The sequence below is a fragment of the Mastomys coucha genome, unplaced genomic scaffold, assembly GCF_008632895.1.
Source record: "Mastomys coucha isolate ucsf_1 unplaced genomic scaffold, UCSF_Mcou_1 pScaffold15, whole genome shotgun sequence".
Classification (NCBI taxonomy): Eukaryota; Metazoa; Chordata; class Mammalia; order Rodentia; family Muridae; genus Mastomys; species Mastomys coucha.
This window is the reverse complement of record NW_022196897.1, coordinates 21,322,700-21,344,461: the sequence shown is the minus strand read 5'-3', so window position 1 is coordinate 21,344,461 and position 21,762 is coordinate 21,322,700. Positions and strand designations below refer to the sequence as shown.

The 21,762-nt window shown below is 45.1% G+C and overlaps 1 protein-coding gene across 3 annotated transcripts in view; it reads left to right on the top strand.

Annotated features, from left to right (window-relative positions):
* Zbtb34 (zinc finger and BTB domain containing 34) overlaps nucleotides 1–15,994 on the top strand; it is a 24,192-nt gene extending 8,198 nt beyond the window's left edge. For all 3 annotated transcript variants that reach the window (XM_031369908.1, XM_031369911.1, XM_031369909.1), the window contains one exon: nucleotides 9,622–15,994. In XM_031369908.1, the coding sequence (XP_031225768.1) occupies nucleotides 9,622–11,146 (1,525 nt within the window). In that variant the 3' untranslated portion in view covers nucleotides 11,147–15,994. The remainder of the gene's footprint in view (nucleotides 1–9,621) is intronic.
* The last annotated feature ends 5,768 nt before the right edge of the window (nucleotides 15,995–21,762 follow it).

Here is a 21,762-nt window from a genome sequence, read left to right as displayed (position 1 = left end):
TCAGAAATCCACCTGCCTCTGCCTCCCAAGTGCTGGGATTAAAGGCATGTGCCACCACCACCCGGCTGATCAAAGGCTTTTTATTCGCTGATAAATATCACCAAATTATCCCTCAGGATTACACTTGCCAGCACTTAAAAGCTCGCTTCCATGTAACAGCTCAGAAGAGGAGCCTTGGAGCACAGTGAGCCTTAGTGGTAGTGTTTTTGAACCACACGAAAGGTCCTGGGTTTAATCCCCAGTACCGCCTCCTACAAAAAAAGAAGTACCTTTTTTCTTTTCGTAATCCAAACATTTTAAATCATGAATAAAGCTAAAACATGTTTTAGTGGGGTTTTTGTCAGTTGTAAGTAGCCTTTGCCCATTTTTTTGGAAAATGTTTTTGTGTTAGTCTGCTATCAAAACAAACAAACAAACAAAAGGCATTTCCCTTCAATCTGCTATTTCCCTGTGGCTTTTTAGAGAGAGAGGTGCGTTTTTCATCATACATTTTTATGTAGTCGTAGACATTTGTCTGTCTGTGCCTTTGTGGCTTCTGGAACTGATGTCAGTCATGCCTGGAAGAGCCATCAAGCCAATGTTCATGACTATACCCAGCTCTTTTAGTTATTTTTTGGTGATACACAAGTGTTTTCAAAATACTATTGTAAGAATATTGATGACATTCAGGAGAAAGCCAAAGGCAGCCGAACATTGCTTACTGGTTTTTAGGACACTAGCAAGCAGGCAGCTGCTTCGAAGGCTTCAGGAGCTGTATTCTGGTTGGCCAGGCTTTTTTGTGACCCTGCAAGTGGCCTATAGGGACACTCTCTGTTAGAGTGTCCTTGCTTCTTTACCTCCTTTGTTCAGAAAGTGAACATGTGAAAGAACAGGGCTACTCACTGGTGTCTCTTTTTAGCTCAGAATGTCTGTTTCTGCTTGACTCTATCCCTGTCTTCCCTTTCTGCAGTGCCCTTTACTTCCAGAGCTCCCTCAGGTAAAAATCATGACTGTGCAGTGAGGCCTGAGAGCAGAGCTTAGCATCAGGTCATCATGCATTTTAGAGCACTGCACTGTGCAGCATCCACAGTGCAGTGCTATGTCTGCGCTTTTCCTGGTGAGACCACACAGAGCTTTCAAGTCGTTTTACTTACTAACCTCATTGCCATCCAGTCTTCTGTAAGGCCTTTTGTTCCCTTCTCCTTTGGTCTGTGGGAGGGATGGCAGTGGCCATGCCACAGTGCTAGGGTCTTGTGAGTGGTTTCCCTTGGTGTGCCCAAGCTTCTCTCACCTCAGGCTGTTACTCTGAACTTCCCTTGTCATTTAGACCTCCCTGCTGCTAGGAGCCCCCTTAGCATCCTCGTGGCTCACTCAGTGCGCACACAGTTAACTCTTGCTCTCTGACCTGCAGTCTCAGTGCTGCTTTGTGTTCTGTTGAACTTGGGCTGAACCTGTGTTGTCTTGGTGGTGTCTTGTCTCTAAGATGTCCACTTGAATCACCAAAGGGCTATCACTTGAGCCCTAGCTTGTGGTTTCTAAGTAATTAAGGCTTTTGTATGGAGAGAGGGCTTTTTGCCTAATGGCAGGAATAAGGAGCCAGAGAAAAAGTTATCTGAAGAATTTAAGGGCACCAAAGTCTATCTTGGAAGAGGTCACACACTTTATTAGGAGCCCCTCCTCCCCCCCAAATGTTTTCTTGATCTGTTTATGTTGCTTTCAGAAGTGATCTAGTATAGGCTGGCCTCCTGTCTTCCTGCTGCTATGCTGAGAGAACAGGCATGAAAGGTGATTTTGATCTGGAAAGAGGACACTTTGAGCATTTGTACTTTCAAGGTCTGTTACTAAAATGCCTTCACTATCTTAGTCATCGATAGGAAGGTGCTTGCCACTTGTCTCTGTCACCTTCCTCCCTCTTCTGCCACTGCTGCTTCACTTCCTCTCCTGGGCTCAGTGAAACTGGGAGGTTATCCCTATAGGAGGTCCAGATAGCAAACATGGAACCATGCTGGGAAAACCTGCCTCACTGGGGAGTGCGTGGGCTCCTTGAAGTGAGGCATGCACTGCATCCTTCCGAACAAGAACCCAGCATTGGACCTCCATAGGATAGCCTTGTGCCTGGGAAGGCTAAGGACTGTGACTGCCGGTGACTTTGAAAAACAGGAAGGTTATCCTCCTACTGGTGGAATAAGCAGAATAGAACCATGAAGACAGTGAGCAGTAACCAGTTTCAGCTAATTCCTTGTGTGATGGGAGCTGCGTTACATGTTCTTATCCACAGCATAGCTTTCACAAACAAAAACAAAATAGCTATTAATGGCACCATGGGGGGTGGATCCAGTTTATATGGTCTTGTTTTTAGAGTTAAAATATGACTAGTTTGTTTATTTATTTATTTATTTGCCTATTATAATGTCCTAGGAAGACATGATTAATCTGCTAAATTAAAGAACACTGATCCTAATGTTTTTAGTGACTGGAATAATCAAATTCATTATTGTTTTCTGAAGCAGCTGCAAACTTAATCTAAATGAAAAACAAATATAAATCACATCTCTGCATTATCAAAAATGAATTTGATTCCCATCTCTCCCTGGGCTGGGAGAAAGCTGCATTAAGCCCATGTCAAACTGCAAGCTGGAGACTTTTCTTCTGAGTCCTGTGTTGCATTCCCTGTGGTTTGCTGTGTGTAGGAGTTGATATCGAGTGAGTATTTCCTGTCAGTGTAGAGAAATAATTTAAGTCCCCTGGTTAGTATGCCATTTACTGATTGCAATTAAATCTTAGTGCAGCACAAATGACAGGCTAATTTCCTTAATTTACAAAGAGTTCTGACAATCCAGTAAAAAGGCAACTGCAGGCAGAGGATGAGAAGAGGCAGTCCGCTGACGGGCGCCTTCAGCCATTGACAGACGCCTTTACATGTGAGAAACTTGGTGGTCTCTTTGGTAGAAAAGCACATGCATATCAAAGGAAGGAGGCACTGTTTTCCCCCCTCCAGTTCAGCAAAGGTGAAATAGTTTAATGCTTGATGGTAGATGTGGGGAACGGTTCTTCCCTGTGGTCAGGGCAAACCAATGGGTACTTGGCACCTCTTAGAAGATGCTTTGGCATTACAGGTTGAGATGCCAAGCCTCTCAGTGCTTCTGCAAGGAGTCAGAAAAGAGAGCCAGCCCAGACATCCGCAACATGTCACCGTGCTTCTAATAGCTGATTAGTTTGCTTCCTGGTCTGGCATCAGTTGACACTGGTTAAATACATTGTTACACAGGTGTCCATAGATCTATGAAGTTGGAAAAAATGAGGCTGACAAGTAAATGAAGATTTTAAGGTATATTAGATATGTTTTTTGGAGAAAAAGAAAAGTACGTCTTTGCATTATCTGCATACAGGTACCCAAGGAGACAGAAAGGGGCATCAGATCTCCTGGAACTGGAGTTACAGATAACTGTGAGCTGCTGTGTGGGTGCTGAGAACCCAACCAGACTTGGACCCTCTCTGCTAGAGCAGCTAGTACTCTTAACAGCTGAGCCATCTCTCCAGACCTAGTTACATTTCTTAGGACCCAGCACATGCAAGTACATCTTCAGAAATCTCTGAGGACTCCTTTCAAAGAGAGCTCTGGATAGGGGACAGTTTTGTCGTTTTTATATTTTCCTATCCTATGCTCTGAAGTGATATAATATGCATATGTTTTTACCTTAAAGACAAGCTTATTTAAAAACTTTACTTAAAGCCAGGCAGTGGTGGCACACGCCTTTAATCCCAGCACGTGGGAGGCAGAGGCAGGGGGATTTCTGAGTTCAAGGCCAGCCTGGTCTACAGAGTGAGCTCCAGGACAGCCAGGGCTACACAGAGAAACCCTGTCCCGAAAAACCAAAAAAACAAACAAACAAATGAAAAAACCCTTTACTTAATATAAAGTAGGCCTGTTGAAATTCCATGCAGGGGAGAACTAGGAAGCTGCTGGTCCTGATGAGCTGAGGATCGTGGGTGAAACTGATATCCTGACAAAGCCTCTGCATTCTGTCCTGGGACTATTAGGATAAATCTGGCCATGGGCCATACAGAACTTGAAATTAATTACATCTTTTGTTCTCTGTAGCCTGGTAATGTGCCCAGAACTGAAGTTAGCTGTGAACTCACCTTGCCTACTTCCCAAAGCTTTTGCATGTTGCTTGTTAGCAGCTCTGGGGAGGAGTCTGAAGTCCCATTGCTCAGAGAGGCATTGCTGTGAGGCAGAGGAGAGCATCTCAGTTCACTTGTGCAAAAAGATGGAGTCCTCTAGGTGTTAGTCATGGTGTACTGCTTCCTGTAGCCCTGCTGATGCCAGCCATCCCACTAGAGGAGGCCTCGCAGAAGCCCTTTCAGCCTTATGCTCCCTCTCAAAATGCTCTGCTGCCTCCTTGCCTTCCTTTCAGCCTTTGATTTGTTAGTTAAACCCCTTCTGCTGGCAAATGCCATGAGACAGTGACACCTGAGCCTTTCTAGGTTACGGGTGTATTTTTGTAAGGTTTGCCAAATGGGGAGAGAATTGCATCTCTTCAATTTTGCTTGTTTACTGATGAAATGATTGTTTGCCTCTGTCTAAAGACTATTTTTATTCTTTGTTTTTAAAAAGCATCTGCTCATATTTATGGAGTTTTCAAATTGTGATATTTGGTATTTATTATTTGTGAATTCCATACTTCTTGGCTATGTATTTTGTAAATTCTTTTCATAATTTGTTTTCTGCCCTTTTTAAGATTTATTTATTTTATGTGAGTACACTGTTGCTATCTTCAGATACACCAGAAGAGGGCATCTGATCCCATTACAGATGGTTGTGAGCCACCATGTGGTTGCTGGGATTGAACTCAAGACTCTGGAAGAGCAGTCAATGCTCTTAACCGCTGAGCCATCTCTCCAGGCCCGCAAATTCTTTTTTGTGTGTTTGTTTGTTTTTTGTTTATTCGAGACAGGGTTTCTCTGTATAGCCCTGGCTGTCCTGGAACTCACTCTGTAGACCAGGCTGGCCTCGAACTCAGAAATCCGCCTGCCTCTGCCTCCCAAGTGCTGAGATTAAAGGTGTGTGCCACCACTGCCTGGCACCACTGCTTCTGCCCTATTTTGTAAGCATTTTTAAGGTATAAAGATTTTACTTCTGTAGTTCTATCTCCACATTTCTACATTGGCATCATGCTATACAGAAAGAATATAGCCAGAAGTTTATCAAGTTGCCCAAACCACCTCTATTTACTGATTGTCCTTATCCCTATACTTGAAATGGCTGTGAAGTTTTGGTGTGAAATCCACATCACCAGCAGCTTCTTTGGGCCCTGCTCTTTCCTTGTGCCCTGTCCCTGATGAAGAGGAGCTTCCAGCAAGTCTGTCCTTCCTGATTCTGGCTCTATCTCTTGAGACCTGTGATTCCTTCTATGGGGACAGTTTCCCTGCAGGACTCCTTCACAGCTCTAGATAACCCTTCTGCATCTCTTTGATCCTATTTAAAGTAGCTCAACTGGCCTCCTGTGACCACACCCTCACTCTGAAGAAGACCTCCTCTCACCAGGATTTATGATGAAAGGAGTATGACTTCCCTGATCTGATGTCTGTGCCCAGTTGTGCATTAAATCTGGCTAGCGTTTTCTTTTTTTTTTTCTTTTATTTTGAGATAGGTTTTTTTGGTGTGAAGTGGTGAGGAATTTAAAATGCCTCATGATAATGTTTGCTCTATTGGGTTAAATTAAGTGTGTATTTTATTACTTCAAAAGCACAGCTGCTAGGTGGGCTAGGTGCTGTACATCTGCGGGGCCATTCTCAGCAGTGCTGGAGACTAGGGCGCTGCACACCACTGCAGCCTTCTTTAGCAGTGAATGAGGCTCTGGGTTCTGTATCCAGCACTGTGCTGTAGTGGTGGGGGAGGCTTGGATGAAGGCTTGGTAACTACTGAAAAACACTAAAAATATGTGGTTTGAATCCTTACAGGACATCAATGTTCTAGAATAGATACGTTTTTAAAAAGAATTTAACAAAATATCCCATTGGCCTGTATTTATGAATTCATTTTAAAGACAGCATTCATCTCTATAGCATGAAATCTTGTGGTTGAGATATGTTTCTTCACTTACCCATATAAAAATTCCTTATTAAGGTAGTGGGTCAGGACTGGAGAGCTGGCTCAGCAGTTAAGAGCATTGACTGCTCTTCCAGAGGTCCTGAGTTCAGTTCCCAGCAACCACATGGTGGCTCACAACAATCTGTAATGGGATCCGATGCCCTCTTCTGGTGTGTCTGAAGACAGCAACAGTGTACTCATATAAATAAAAATAAATATAAATAAACCTTTTTAAGAAAAAAAAAAGATAGTGGGTCAGTGAGGTGGCTCAGTGTGTAGGGTGCTCGTCACCAAGCGTGATGGCCTAGGTTCAGTACCTGGGATCCACTTGGTGAAAGGAAAAGGAAAGGTTGTGGCAGTGCTAACAGGAGCTAAGGATGTTGGGGCCAGCACTTGTTTTGTGGAATACATTTAATACATTTTGGGAAGCGACAATGACTCTAAGGATGATATTATTGCTTTGCAGCAGTTACTACTTTATTATATTTCTACAAGTAGTGCTTTATCTCTTGCTTATTGAGTTGTTTTCTTACTCTGAAAGAGTATTTACTTCTAAGATGAGTTTTTGGTGAGGTGTCAATGTGGCCACATGAGATTATCCTTTGCCTTTCTAGTGCCCAGATCATTTTAGCCCCATCCCTGGCGTCTGCCTGGAAGGGCCTCCTAGTCCCTTAGTTGAAGCAGACTTCTTTCTGCTGCCTGCCGTCCCCTGGTGTCAGGTTTGTACCAGATGCACAGAGTTGCCTTCCTTGTCTCCATACTTGGCTAGAACAGTGTGAACGGCCTGGAGATTGTTTGTGTCTTGGCACTTCTGTGTCTTTTCATTTAGTTCTGCCAATTTATGTTATCCTAAAAATATGTCCATTTCATTGCAGATTTCAAAATGATTTCAATCATAAGTCTAGGATAAATAAATAGAAGTACGACATTTTTCTTTGATTAAAATGTTTTAATTCAAATTCTGACAAGATTGAAAACGCTGACGTGGGGCTGGTGAGATGGCTCAGCATGTAAGAGCACTGACTGTTCTTCTGAAGGTCCTGAGTTCAAATCCCAGCAACCACATGGTGGCTTACAACTACCCGTAATGAGATCTGACGCCCTCTTCTGGTGTGTCTGAAGACAGCTACAGTGTACTTATTTATAATAATAAATAAATCTTTGGGCCCAAGCGAGCGGGGCCGACCAGAGCAAGTGGGGTTGACCAGAGCAAGAGGGGCTGACCGGAGCCAGCAGAGGTCCTAAAGTCAATTCCCAACAACTAGATGAAGGCCCACAACTATCTGTACAGCTACAGCGTGTATCATATGCATAAAATAAATAAACAAATCTTAAAAAAAGAAAAAGAAAATGCTGATGTGGTCCAGTCCGACTGACTGAGCCCGTCCTGCAAGAGTCTTATGTAGACTGGTCCTACTCTTTCTTGCTTTCCTCTGTGGCTCTATGCTAGTGAGTGATCTGTTTTCCTTTGTCCATCTTTGTCTAGCCTGAGTTGAATCTGTTACTTTCACTGTTTATTGCTTACAGTTGTCAAGGCACTGACTTCCCTTGTACTTTTTGTTGTAGATAATGCTTTCTAATCCTTTGTGTAAAAAGCTTTCTTAGTCTAAAAAACTTCAAAGCTGCAGAAAAATTTGACTTTTTAGTTTTTTGGAGGTAGGGTTTCTCTGTGTAGTTCTGGCTGTCCTGGAACTCAATTGTCAACCAGACTGGTCTTGAACTCCAAGATCTGCCTGCTCTACTTCCCAGGTGTTGGCATTAAAGGTGTGCGCTATCACTGCCTGGTTCGACAGCTTTTTACAGTAGTCATTGACAGCTGTGTGCTGCTGTAACATTTTACCTTGTTTGTTTTGCCTCTTGTCTGTCCATCTGGTTTGGGAGTTAGTGCTCAAGTAAGTTAAGACACACAGGCAGACTGTGTCTCATGCCTTTCTTGCTCTTGATTCAGTTTTTAGTAAGGAACGTTTCACTTTCTGATGGTTGACCAAGTATAATGATGCACACTCCCAAGAGCCAAGCTAAGTGCTCAGGAAGAACCCAAGTATGAGGCCAGACCGAAGCCCTGTCTCAAAAAACCCAAAATGTATTGGTTGAATTTTAAAATCAGAAATAGAGTCTTGTGTTTACTTCAGCAGCTGTGGGGTGTGTGTACGTGTGTGTACAACAGTGCATTTGGAGGTTAGAGGACAGCTTTTGGGGATTTATTCTCTCCTTCCATTGTATGGAAGAAATTGAACTTGGGTTGTCTTGCTTGGGCAAGTGCCTTTACCCACTGAGCCATTTCACTGGCCTCTTCAGTGTCAGGGGTTTTAAGTGGTCTAGAGCTGCAGATTCCAGGCCAGGAGTGGTGGGAGCAGTTGTCCCAGGCATGCTAGTTCTGTGAGCACCACTGGAGGGCCCCTCACTAGCAATGTGTCCTTCACTCTTCTTGCTTTTGCCTGAAATAATTCTCTCCTATAAGGGACTGAGTATTGCTTGTCCTGTAAAGATATGTAGGGAAAGCCCAAATCAAGATTTCACTGGAAAGAAGTTTGTTCCATTCCTTGTGACTAAACACTTGAAAAATACCAATTAGAAATATGCAAGTGGAAGCTGGGGAGATGACTCATTCAGTAAAATGTTTGCACACAAGCATGAGGACCTGAATTCTTATCCTAATACCCATGTGAAAAGACCAAGGGAGGGCAGAGAGATAGCTCAGCATCCACTTGAAGCCTGACAAGCTGAGTTTAATCTCCCAGAACATTGTGAGGGAAGGAATCAACTCCTAGAAGTTGTGAAGGACTCAGGTTTGCTCCCTAGCACTCACATCCCTGCTCACAATTGTCTGTAACTGCAGTCCCAGTGGATCCTGCATTCAATTCTAGTCTCTGAGGACACTACATGGACACGGGACATAGGCATACAGGCAGGTGAAACACCTATACAAATTTAAAAACTGAGCTTGGGGACATGTGCCTGTTAGTTATCCTAGTGCTGTGGGCACTGACCAGCAAGACTTACCAGTTGGTGAACTCTCAGCTCAGTTTGAGACTACTCTCAAAAAATAAGATAGAGAACAAGATAACAAACAGTGTTGACCTTTGGCTCCTATGAACATGCTCACACATGTTCCTGCCCATGTAGTGTGTATGTAAACATGTACATGGACATAAACCACACACATATACACACACAATACACAATGCAGATGTTCTGTACATGAATCGGAGCATTTTGGTAGGGTCCGTCAGAGACCAGCAGCAGCAGGTTGATGGGGATGTTCTTGGAAGGTCGCCACCTTCTCTCAGCTGAGGCAGCCTCCTGTGCATGCAGTGCTTTACCTTTGATCAAGTTGAGTGTTGTTGAGTAAGAGTGATGCTGGGCTAATAGATCATTTGCTTATTTGGCTGTAAGTGAATTAATGGAGAGATGGAAGATAAAACTGAGCAAGAGGAAGAGTGTCCAGGCAGACCATAGTGCTAGCTGCAGAGGTGCAGTGAGCTATTTATGCTCCTTGCTCTTGTTGAGGAGCCCTGGTGAATTACGTGTGCTCTTTGTCTCTGCAGATTACGTATCGTGTCGGGAGAAATGGACAGCAGCAGTTTCATTCAGTTTGATGTGCCTGAGCACAGCAGCACCGTTCTGAGCCAACTAAATGAGCTCCGCCTGCAAGGGAAGCTATGCGACATCATCGTCCACATTCAGGGTCAGCCCTTCCGAGCCCACAAAGCCGTCCTCGCAGCCAGTTCCCCGTATTTCCGGGACCATTCAGCACTGAGCACTATGAGTGGCTTGTCGATCTCTGTGATTAAGAATCCCAGCGTGTTCGAGCAGTTGCTCTCCTTCTGTTACACTGGAAGGATGTCCTTGCAGCTGAAGGACGTTGTCAGTTTTCTGACTGCAGCCAGCTTTCTTCAGATGCAGTGTGTCATTGACAAGTGCACACAGATTCTAGAGAGCATCCACTCAAAGATCAGTGTGGGAGAAGTTGACTCTGTTACCATTGGTGCTGAAGAGAATTCTGAGAGCCGAAATGGTGTGAAAGATGGCAGCTTCTTCACCAATCCTGTTGAGATCTCCCCTCCGTACTGCCCTCAGGTACGGCAGCCTCCAGTCAGCAGTGATCTCCGGATGGAGACAACCCCCAACAAAGCCCTTCGGAGCCGCTTGCAGGAAGAGGGACACTCAGATCGGGGGAGCAGTGGGAGTGTGTCTGAGTATGAGATTCAGATAGAAGGGGACCATGAGCAAGGGGATTTGTTGGTGAGAGAGAGCCAGATCACTGAGGTGAAAGTGAAGATGGAGAAGTCTGACCGGCCTAGCTGCTCTGACAGCTCTTCCCTGGGTGATGACGGCTACCACACAGAGATGGTTGATGGGGAACAAGTTGTGGCTGTGAATGTGGGTGCCTATGGCTCTGTACTCCAGCATGCGTATCCCTACTCCCAGGCAGCTTCACAGCCTTCCAGTGTGCCAGAAGCTTTTGGAGGTCAGACCAATTCCAGTCCATCCAGGTCCATGCTGAGCTGCTTCCGAGGCCGTGGGGCCCGCCAGAAGCGGGCTCTGTCTGTTCACCTGCACAGTGACCTGCAGGGTGTGGTGCAGGGGTCTGACAGTGAAGCCATGATGAACAACCCCGGTTATGAGAGCAGTCCCCGGGAGAGGAGTGCCAGAGGTTACTGGTACCCATACAATGAGAGGTTGATCTGTATTTACTGTGGGAAGTCCTTTAACCAGAAGGGAAGCCTCGACAGGCACATGCGGCTGCATATGGGAATCACCCCCTTTGTATGCAAGTTCTGTGGGAAGAAGTACACACGCAAGGACCAGCTGGAGTATCACATCCGGGGCCACACTGATGACAAACCATTCCGATGCGAGGTCTGTGGGAAGTGCTTTCCATTCCAGGGCACCCTCAACCAACACCTGCGGAAAAACCACCCAGGTGTCACCGAGGGCAGGGGTCGAATGGAGTCCCCCGAAAGAACAGATGTGTATGTGGAACAGAAACTTGAAAGTGATGCGTCAGCCTCAGAGATGGCGCTAGATTCCCGCCTGGAAATCCACACAGTGTCTGATGCGCCTGACTAAGGAGCACCTGAACAAAGCACATCAGTCAATGCACCGTTGTGATTTGCTTGGTTGTAATCTTTGCTTTTCCCCACTACATGGAAATCTCTCGGGGGTTTGTTTGTTTTTTTTTTTCTAGTTTCTCTGAAGGTTCTGGGTGGGGTACTCTTGTGTTTACCCTTCCCTCCATTCCCCTCCCCCAAGGAGCTCAAAGCATGAAGGGCAGCATATCCAGGGAAAACACAGGCTGACAGAATTCCTCTTTGGCTAAATGCTTCTCCCAACTCTGCCAGTGATTCAGCTATGCCAACTGGTTGACCCCACATTCTCTGTTAAGAGGCAGGCACTCACTGTGGGTGCTAGCCCCAGTGCATTTTCATGGTGAGAGGCTAGGAGGCTGTCAGCTGGTACAAATGGGTAATCTTTTCTAATTTAAAATTACTTTTAGGGGGTAGTTAGACAATTTTTATATATATATAATAAAGTGGTTATTATATATATAGTATATATACATTCTCAAATTTGAGTTTATTCTGGTTGAGGTGAATGTAAGAGGAATATATAATTTAATACAATGTGAACAGAGCTCTGGCTTTGTTTCAGCCCCGCCTACTATGTTAGTTTTAACCTTTCGTTTCCCTTACAGAGGAATGTCAGTAGACTTCATATATAGTAATCATTGTGTCCAAATGCAAGCAAAGCAAATCACAGTGTTCGTAGCTCTGCTTCATAACAAACACATAAACCAAATGCCATAAGGTTCCTTCAACTGTAGTGGGAAACCATTTTGGAATTTTTGTTTGTTGTCCAGGTACACTGGACAACCTGTGGTGCTGACCTTTCTACACAGTGTAGTGTTATATTAGCCAACCCCAAAGGAGCAGTGGTTTTCAAGGTTTTTACTGGCTTACAACTCTACCTTCATTCTGTACTGTAGAAGCATACATACCAGGTAACTAAATCGCTCCACCTTGAGTTAGTACTCTGACTAAAGGACAGGAATTTGTAGAGCTTGTCTACAAAATTCTCCAAGCAGTGTTGTGGTTTTATTATTTTGTTTCCTTTTTTTCTCTCACTCTTTTTCTCTCTCTGTCTCTCTCTTCAAACAGCCAGTTCAGGTGCACAGCAACTTTTTCTATGCAGTTCCCAGGGAAACTGCAGAACTTGGAATTTGTACTTTTTGTAAAGCTATATACTCTATGGGAATTGCAAGCAATATATCTATCTTAGTATTGTGTGTGCTAATGAGAGCCCCAGAGGCTCCCTCACTCTCAGTGTTTCCTGCTTAAAGAAAAAAGTGAGAACTCTCTAAGATCCTCTATGTGTCACCAGATCTGTGTATGTCTCACCATTTTCAGTTATGTGGTGCTATTTTTATGTTCAGTATCTTTTAGGTCAGTATCCGGTCTAGAGAATGTGAAACCTACCAGTAGTGATGATTTAGTTACTTTCCTCTCAAGTTCACAGCTTGAAAAGAAACCTCAAAAGCATGTGCTGGCAAACTGGTTACTGTCTGAGTTGTGTCTGGTCCGTGCTCTGCAGAATGTCTCTGTTTGCTGTTAGATTCATATACACCAACAGGCTTCACAAATGGCTCTGGTGCTGTGGACTCAGGCAGAGAGGGCAGTTTAGGGAGCAGCTAAGGGGCCGTTCATGCAGCTGGCTGCGGGGAGACAGCAGTGCTCTAGTCTCTGCCTGAGAACCTGAGCCTGAGACATGGACTCAAACAAACAGACCCAGTATCTGAGGACCAACCTCCAAGGCTAGGCACTAAGGAACACAGAAATAGTTGTTGGCTGGTCTGCCGTGCTTTTTTGCCTCTTAAGATACCAAGAGCGATGGGTTTGGGGGAAACTTTTTGTTGTTTGTTTGTTTGTTTGTTTGTTTGTTTGTTTTTGAGAAAAAGTTTGATTCCAGCCCTTGTGTGTAGCAGCCCCGGTGGCGGCTCAGTAGCACCTCCTTAGCACACAGGATCTGCTCACATGTGAACTCGCCTCACCTCAGTGTTAACTCCTGTAGATGACTAATCCCGCTGCTCCCGGAGCAGCTCTTGCTAATCGGGTATACAATATGCCTTTTCCTCGTCAAACTGCCTAAGTCGGGGTCTGTTCTCTCCCGGAAGCGTTTGTTCAGCCTAGAAAGCTGAATGCCTCAAGGGGAGACTGGGCCCCAAGTGTTTACCTATTTAAGTGTGTTCTGAGGTTTCAGGTAAATGTCTGTGATTTTTCATTTTCCTTACATGAATGCATTTGGTTTTGAATTTTTTTTTAAAAAAAAATTAAATGCAAAAACCTTTTTTACGTGTTGTGATATCAATTAAGTTTGTGACAAGAAAGGCCCTAAATCTAAGGACGTGAGACGTCGAGCTCAGGGAAGGAGCCTCCTTTTCACTTAGGCCTGGGGCCTTCTGAGAGGCTTCCAGAGATTCCTGTGGTGAGGCTGGTACACTCGGGCAGCACGTCCATGTCCTGGCTCTTGTCGCTGTCTGTTGGAACTCAGACATGGAGTTCTTGTGTTTGTCAACTTGTTTAGCTGGTTTGAGTTTACCAAAGAGTGACTTATCCAAAATTGTCTTTGACAAAAATATACATTGCTTTGATTGTACAGTTCAGGTTCAAACATTGTAATGGGACTGTTAAAGGGCAGAAAACCGATTTGAGTTTTAAATGATCATGATTCCGCGTTTTACAAATTGCGCTTGCTCCCATTCGTGTTGCTAACACTTTACCCTCTCCACTGCTAGCAGTGTTAAGAATGAATTCTCAAGCCATAACACAGTACTGTAAAGTTCACAGGGCTTTGAGGGAGGCAACACCCAGGCCAGCACGAGCTGCATAGCCTGTCTGTGCAGTCACCCTAGGTGCCTGCCGGTGGGCATGGCTACCGAGGGCCCACTGTGAAGACGGCACAGCAGCGGTTAATTGTGCCTAGCCACATGAGGATGTGCCAGGAGAGGCAGCATGGCCACCTAGCAGGCCTCTCCTCCCGAAGCTCACTGTGCAACTCCTTGTGGACAGCAAACCTGTCCCTGTACAGTTGTAGGTTAGGTCTCACTATAGCCGATGCACAAGTCCATTAAGATAAACAATATGTGAAGACATCTTTACAGTGAAGTATGTCCTGCTTTCGTACAGGCCTGTGCGTGATTGAGTCTCTTCTCAGCTACCTTTCCATGTTAGACAATGTGAAGACAGCCACAGCACCCTTCCCTGCGACATGACCCCATTGCACAAACTGTGAAGACGTTTTATACTTTTGCTAACACTTGTGGTTTTCAATCTTTGTTTGTTCTCATCAGTACTCTGCCCTCTTGTTTCTACTAAAGCTGTAAATACATTTAGAAACCATTTGTAAATACAGTTACAAAGATGAGCTCATCTTCCTGGTCGGTGGAAAAGCCTCCCAATCAATTGGCTCTGCCTTGGCAGGTTTTTGTTCTTGGTAGGTCGGTCTCTCTCTCTCTCTCTCTCTCTCTCTCTCTCTCTCTCTTGTGTGTGTGTGTGTGTGTGTGTGTGTGTGTGTGTTTAAACAGCAGAAAGGATACTGTCAGTTCACTGTTAAACAGAATATACTGAAGAACTAAATTGGTATTTTTTAAATCTCCCAGAGATCTATAAGTGCATGCCTCTTCTGATGATGGCAAGTATAACCTGCCTCTTTGTTTTACAGGCCTGCATTTGTGTGTGGGGTGTGTGCGTGTGCATGTGTGTGTGTGTGTGTGTGTGTGTGTGTGTGTATAGTTTTAATTTTTAACAGCCTAGATTCTGGGGAGAATCTGCAAGAACACAAAGCAAGGGCGAAGGAAAATGTCTGTGTGAGTGAGCTCTGCCTTGGGTTGCTGTGTTTTATTTTAAGCTTTTCACTTGTTACTGCTATGTTTTTGTAGTTACTGTTGTTGTTCAATTCTATAATGGTTTCCTGGGAAGCCTCCACTGAAAGGGACTCAAATATGCAACATCTAAACTATTTTCCAAGGGCTCATGCCCCTTGAATGGTGCTTTTAGCCTGGTCAGGGTTATTTATTAAATTTTATATATGAAAGTACTGGGGAATTATGTAAACTCTTTATACGAGACTATCTAGTTCTTACATCATAGATTTCATTACTCAGTGCAGCTGAACTGAAAGTTCAGAGAAGTCATTCACTTTGTTCCAGATTTGTAATGGTCGTCACACATGTCGTCTTCAGTAAGTGCCAGAGTTCCCACTGTTCCTGCCAGGGCTTGCCAACTCCAGGTGCCCCCCTGGGTCTGGCACAGACAGGGCTATTGCTGCTCCTGATTAGCTCCTGGAGCGAGCTCTGCTCACTGCCCCGAGTGGCAGATTGAGCATACAGACCTCTCACTGCCCTTCAGTGACAAGCATGCTGTGAATGCGGCTCAGGACTTGGAGACCAAGCTCCAGGCTGCTGCCCTGACTAGAGCAAGAGGTAAACTCACCTGCCTCCCCTGAGAACGACCATTTTCCTAATGTGAAACCACCTCTTACCACTTTAGCAGTAGGGCTAACTAGTCTTCTGTTACAAATGGCTGAGCAATTTGAATGACTTCACTTGGTGTCATTATCTTGCAATATAAACTGGTAACCTCAACGCCACACTTCATCACCACATGAAGTAAATGAAGCTAGCTAAGCGGATGCTGTATCAACTAGTAACTTGCCATTAAGGGTTATTTTATAGCATGAATTGAAGACTATTTATTCAGATGATATTTTACTCGTATTCATTTTGCTTTAGGTTTGTGACATGAATATTTCAGTGCTGCTTCATTTCGTTCTGAATTCTTGTTTCTTGCTTGTAAATGGCTTTTTTATGGTAATAAATTCAATGGAAATTGCTGTTTGTAAATAAAAATGCTGCTAGAGCAACCTTGCTGTGGTCTGTGTTCCCACCCCCCACCCATTTCCTCTAGGAGCGCCCCTGCCTCTGACGAGCATTTCTGTGTTTCTCTAGCTACTGGATCTCTGAAAGGCTAGATGTACCCTGGGAAGACTGAAGCACTGTGGTGCTCTGATCCTTTCTTGTGTGGCCAAGAGGGGTATCCTCAACATGCACCATGCTGAAGGCTTTCCCCATCCAGCACCAATAGCAACTTTGGGGTATCCTGCTCAGTGCCCTCTACAGTGGGATGGGCTCTCTATCTATGCTTAGCCAGTTGACAATAACTGGGACTACTTTTTTTTTCTTCTTCCTTTTCTTCCTTCTACACTTTTTCCTTTGTCTTCCTCCTATTCCCCTTTTCCTTCTATTCTTCTGTACTCCCACTCATCCCCCTCTTCTATTCCTCTGTGCTCCCACTCACCCTCCATCTCAGTTCTTCCTTGCAGCAGCCCTGCAAGGTTGGACCCTTCACAATAGACTTACTGGGTGCTTCTGCTTTCCATCTGTACTGCATAGCCACTAGTGGGACTGTTTCATCGATATGTCTCCACCCCACCCCCAGCCTCTGCTTATTGCACAAATCCCGAACTCTCAGCCTTGTGTTCTTAGCACAGACCCTGTACCACAGTAAGGAGCTGAACAGGGCGGTGGGGCTGGGGTGCAAGCATGGCTCTAATGGTTCTACAAGTCGATGGTTTCTTGCTTGTGTGTTCAGGCTACTAGGAAGTTCTCTCCCATTTGAGCAGGGCTCCTTTACAGTCAGGTGACATTGAGTTGGCATATGCTATGGAAGGCCTATTTGAGAACCAGCTTCCCTTCTGTCTGGGGCCTGCTTGAATTACCTTACGTGACTAGAGCCCTGACTGTGAGTCTTGTCTTTGCCTGATCATGAACTTGAGTCCCATAACTTCTTTTTGCACTTCTTCTCCACTTCAGGGTTTTATTTTCTTTTTAGGGGGACAAGGTTACACATAGTTCAGGATGGACTTAAACTTGTTATATAGCCAAGGATGCCCCTCCTGCTTCTCTACCGCTAGATTGCTGGCATTAGAAGCATGCACCCTTGTCTCCCAAATCTGTTTTATGTGGTGTTGGAGATCCAACCTGGGGCTTTCTAGGCAAGCATTCTGCCAACTCAGCCACATCCCTAGCTCCCCTTCAGACTTTTAACCAGTACAACTATGGGAACTACTTTTGACAAGTCTTGGTAGAACCTGGAGGATTACTGCCTTGGCAATCAACTTACCGCCCATGACTGTCATTTTAACTAGTCACTTTCAGATGAACCATTCATCAGACATCTGGGTTCCTGGAGCTGGCTTCAGAGGGTTTCCTAAATGTTTTTTTTTTTTCCCCCTCTTCTCAACCCCTTCACTTTCTTCCCTTAGTTTTCTAAGTATTACTGTGAGTATCAAAAGATGGCTGTTGCCTTGACATGGAGACACGAGGGCTCTGAGGCTTGATTCCATCATGGCAGCTCCTTGAGGCCCCACTAAGTCTCTTGAGAGTGGCCTTTCTTTGATAGATGATTCTTCTCCAGGGTGCTCTGGCTTCCCTTCCCCAGGGAGCCAGGCCTCTGGTGCTGTTCAGATAGGGACAGGAATTCCTGTCTTGTCTGTGCCCATCTGTGCACATGGGAGACAAGCTGAGCCAGTTGCTGGTCTCGGCGGCTTTCTTGGTGCCCTTTAATCACAACATCTCCAAACCTCCCTCACACATTGTAGACAAGCATCGTAGCGCTAACTAAGCTAACCAACCCACTGGGCTCTTCTTGCCTGCTCTGCTGTGGCTAGGGTGGTGATGAAATGGGGGAATGCTACCAGGTTATGATAACAACCACCAGTTGCCTTCTTCCCTCTTCTGCAGTCCCCTTCCTCCCTGGCCCCCTGAATAGGCCTCTTGCCCCAGGCTCTGTTGAAAGGCTCCACTTCCTGTTGTGGCATTTTGCTCATAAACACACAGTTTTAGAAACTATTTAGTTAATGCATGAAAGTGTGTATGATATATGGGTGGACACACACACATACCACAGTATGTATAAAAGTCAGAAGACAATTTTTGGTTCTCTGTTCTTTGTACTACCTTCCAGCAATGGAAAGTAGTTCATCAGGCGTGTACCCCCGTGCTTACACTCTTAAGACATCTCAGCTCCCCCCACCTATTTTTTTAAAAGATTGGGGCTAGCTGTAAGGACCCTTGAGAATCTAGATTTTTGCCAGAGGGAAGAGGAGCCAGATAAAATCTAGTCTGAAAGAGGAGGCTCATCCGGTGACAAAAGTCAGGTGTATTAAGTAGCTGATTATAGAACAAGCTGGGCACAGCCTTTAATCCCAGCACTTGGGAGGCAGAGACAGGCAGATCTCTGTGAATTCGAGGCCAACTCAGTCTACAGAGCAAGTTCCAGGACAGCCAGGGCTACACAGAAAAACAAAACAAAACAAAACAAAAAAGAATTAAATGTATTCGCTCCAGGGCAGTGGCTTACATCTGTGATCCTAGCACGTGGGGAGGTGTAGGCCAAAGGACCAGGGCCATCCTGGTCTACACAGCAAGTTGGAAGTGAGCCTAAGCTACATGAAGTCTTGTAATGGCTAAAAACAAAAACCAAAAAAGGGGGTGCTGCATGCATGTGGCACGCGTGTGTGCGTGTGTGTACACACACATACTACCACCACCAACAACAACAACTCATAAATCTGTTAAAAACAAGACCAAGTCAAAATGAACAAGGCAGCCGGGCAGTGGTGGCGCACGCCTTTAATCACAGCACTTGGGAGGCAGAGGTAGGCAGATTTCTGAGTTCAAGGCCAGCCTGGTCTACAGGGTGAGTTCCAGGACAGCCAGGGCTACACAGAGAAACCTTGTCTCGAAAAACCAAAAAAAAAAAAAAAAAAAAAAAAAAAAAAAAAAAAAAAAAAGAACAAGGCAAACATATGAGGTGAGGTTAGAGTACACACATATGTAGTATATGCATTACATATGAATACATGTGCTGATTCACCACTTATGAATATCTGGGTTTTTTTTTACTGAATACCTAATATTTAATGAGATAACAATAAACTCTAAATACAGGCAGTTAGGAAATAAGGATAGGTTTGGGGCCGTATGTTAGGATTTTATTTTCTTTTTTGATAAAAGGTCTCCCTGTGTAGCCCTGGCTGGCCTGGAACTTGCTCTGTAGAACAGATTGACCTCTAAACTCCCATAGCCCAGTTTCCCTCTGCCTCCCGAGTGCTGGATTCCAAGGAGCATGTGACCACCACCTGGCTTCTCTAGTGTCTTTAACACTTTTGGCTGAATCCAAAGAATTAACAGTTAAATGAGAACACAGCTCACATAGCTACAGCTCTTCTTGTATTAGGCTTGTTGTATTTGGTTTCAAGCTAAGAAATGTAGGTTCTACGCTGTGGCCACGGGGAGGCAGTAGAACTCAGTTCACCCAACACTTCTGCTTCTGCTGCAGAACTTCACATTTCGAAGGCTCTTGCACAGAACATTGCTACATAGAGTTGGCAAAGGCAAGGTCAGCCCACTCTATATTGCCAACTCTATATTGCCTTGGAGGCTAGCCAGCATCTGGGGTTGGCCCTCAGCTCTAGGCCTTGGAACCTGCCAGTGATGCACAGGGAAAGATGCCTGGACTCTGCTCGATGGGTTCGCAGACAGACTGATAGCGTAACTGAATGAAATTTGAAAGAGTCCTGCGTGAAATGCTGAAATGCAGCCCGTTTAACACATAATTTGAAATAGCTGTTCCTAGTAGTACTAACAATGCTAGCTGCCACTTATGCACCAGCTAACAGGTGCTGGGTGAGGGCCTGAACCACACTTTATTTCTTGAATCCTCAGAGCGACTCTGCTAGGTCGTGTGTGCTTCACCAGTTCAGTTCAGAGCTCGTGCTCTGAGTGGTGGGATCTCGAGGAGCTGTGGGCATTGAAGTGGTGGGATCCAATGGAAGATTCTTAGGTGACTAGGTACATGGTCCCTCCCTTCCTCTCCTCTTTCTCCTCTTCACTGCTTTGAGATAGTTCTGCCCTGATGTCCCTCATCACCAGAGGACAAGCCCATGGCCACCTGATTTTGTACTTAGATCCTCCCAAACTTAAGAAAATAAACACTCATGTTTACCCCAGCCCTGCCTCTGAAGCAGGCTCTCTTGCCACCCAGTCACCCAGGCTGACCTTGAGCTACTGAGCCTCCTCCTTTACCTCCCAAGTGCAGGAATCAAATTGAGCACCCCCAAGTCTGATTTAAACCTCTTCTCTTTATACAGTTAACAGCCTTGCTTATTTGGTTATGGCAACACAAGGCTGCCTGATAAGGTGAGTACTAACTAATATTATCTCCATTTCACCCACAGAGAAAGAAGCAGGTTTCTGGGTCTAGAGATTATATAAATTCACCAAAGGCATGTACCCTGACACAGTGTGAGGCAGAGCGATTGAGCGATTGGGCCTCAGCAGTGAACAAAGCAGGCAGAACCCATGGAACAACTGAGAGGCTGAGACACCTGACCACATGGGGGCAGGCAGGGAAAGGGACTCTTGAGAGAAACCTGATGGTAAATCCCAGTGGACTGGCTAAGGCAAGAGAAAAGAAGGGAGAGGTTTCAGGCAGAGGGAATGGCATGAACGGAGGCCTTGAGGGTGAAGGCACAGCTCCTGGCTTGTTACGAGAAGCAGAAAACCCAAGGCCACTGAAGCACAGGGGCGTGGCCTGAGATGAGTATTAAAGACCATCAATCCAAATGGTTTTGGATTCGAACGAAGCAAGTTTTATTATATGTGCATAATGTAGCCTGCCCAGTGACTGCTTCGCCCTGCATACTGGATTTGAGAGGACAGCCCTAGACACAAAAGAAGTGGGGTTTTTACAGCCCCCCCAAAATACAAGGGACCTTTGGTCATGTTAGTAACTTGGTCTGGTCCTAGGATTGGGTTCCGAGCTTCCCGTGGGGGCTTTGGTGACTTTTAAGTCAGACATCCTCCTTCCTCATCATGTACCAGAACTGAGGGAAGGATAAGGATTTATTACGGCTCACCTGTGGACGCACTGTGGGAGAGTGAAGATGTTTCCACTCTGGTGGGAAGGATGGACAGATCACAACATTTGTCATCCAGTGGTCTCTGGAAACTCTCACAGACACACCCAGACATGTGCTTTACCCTCCTCTAGGCTGCCTCAGCCCACACAAGTGGATAAATCAAGATTAACTAACACAGTGACCAAGCGGCCCACTTTCTGAGTCTAGAGGTTCAGAACCAGCCTGACTCCACCTTAATAACAGTAGCCATCTTGTTACAAGGTCAAAATCTGTTCTCTTCAGTTTACTACTGTAAACATTTGACCATGCCTTGACCCATTTCTGGAATTTGGCCACACACCCTGACCTCCACTCTCATAAGAGAAGATACTTTGCTCTGTAGGCCAGGCTGGTCTTGAACTCACAGGCATCTGCCTGCCTCTGCCTCCTTAGTGCTGGGATTAAGGGCATGTTCCACCACCAGCTAGCATAATCAATAATTTTTTTTTATATTTATTTATTTTATGTATATGAGTACATTGTCGGTCTCTTCAGACTCACCAGAAGAGGGCATCAGATCGAGTTGGTTGTGAGTTACCATGTGGTTGATAAGAATAGAACTCAGGACCTCTGGAAGAGCAGTCAGTGCTCTTAAACCATTGAACCATCTCTCCAGCCCATCAGTTAATTTTTTCGAAGAGCAAGGGTATAGTTGTTAAAGGAGAGTG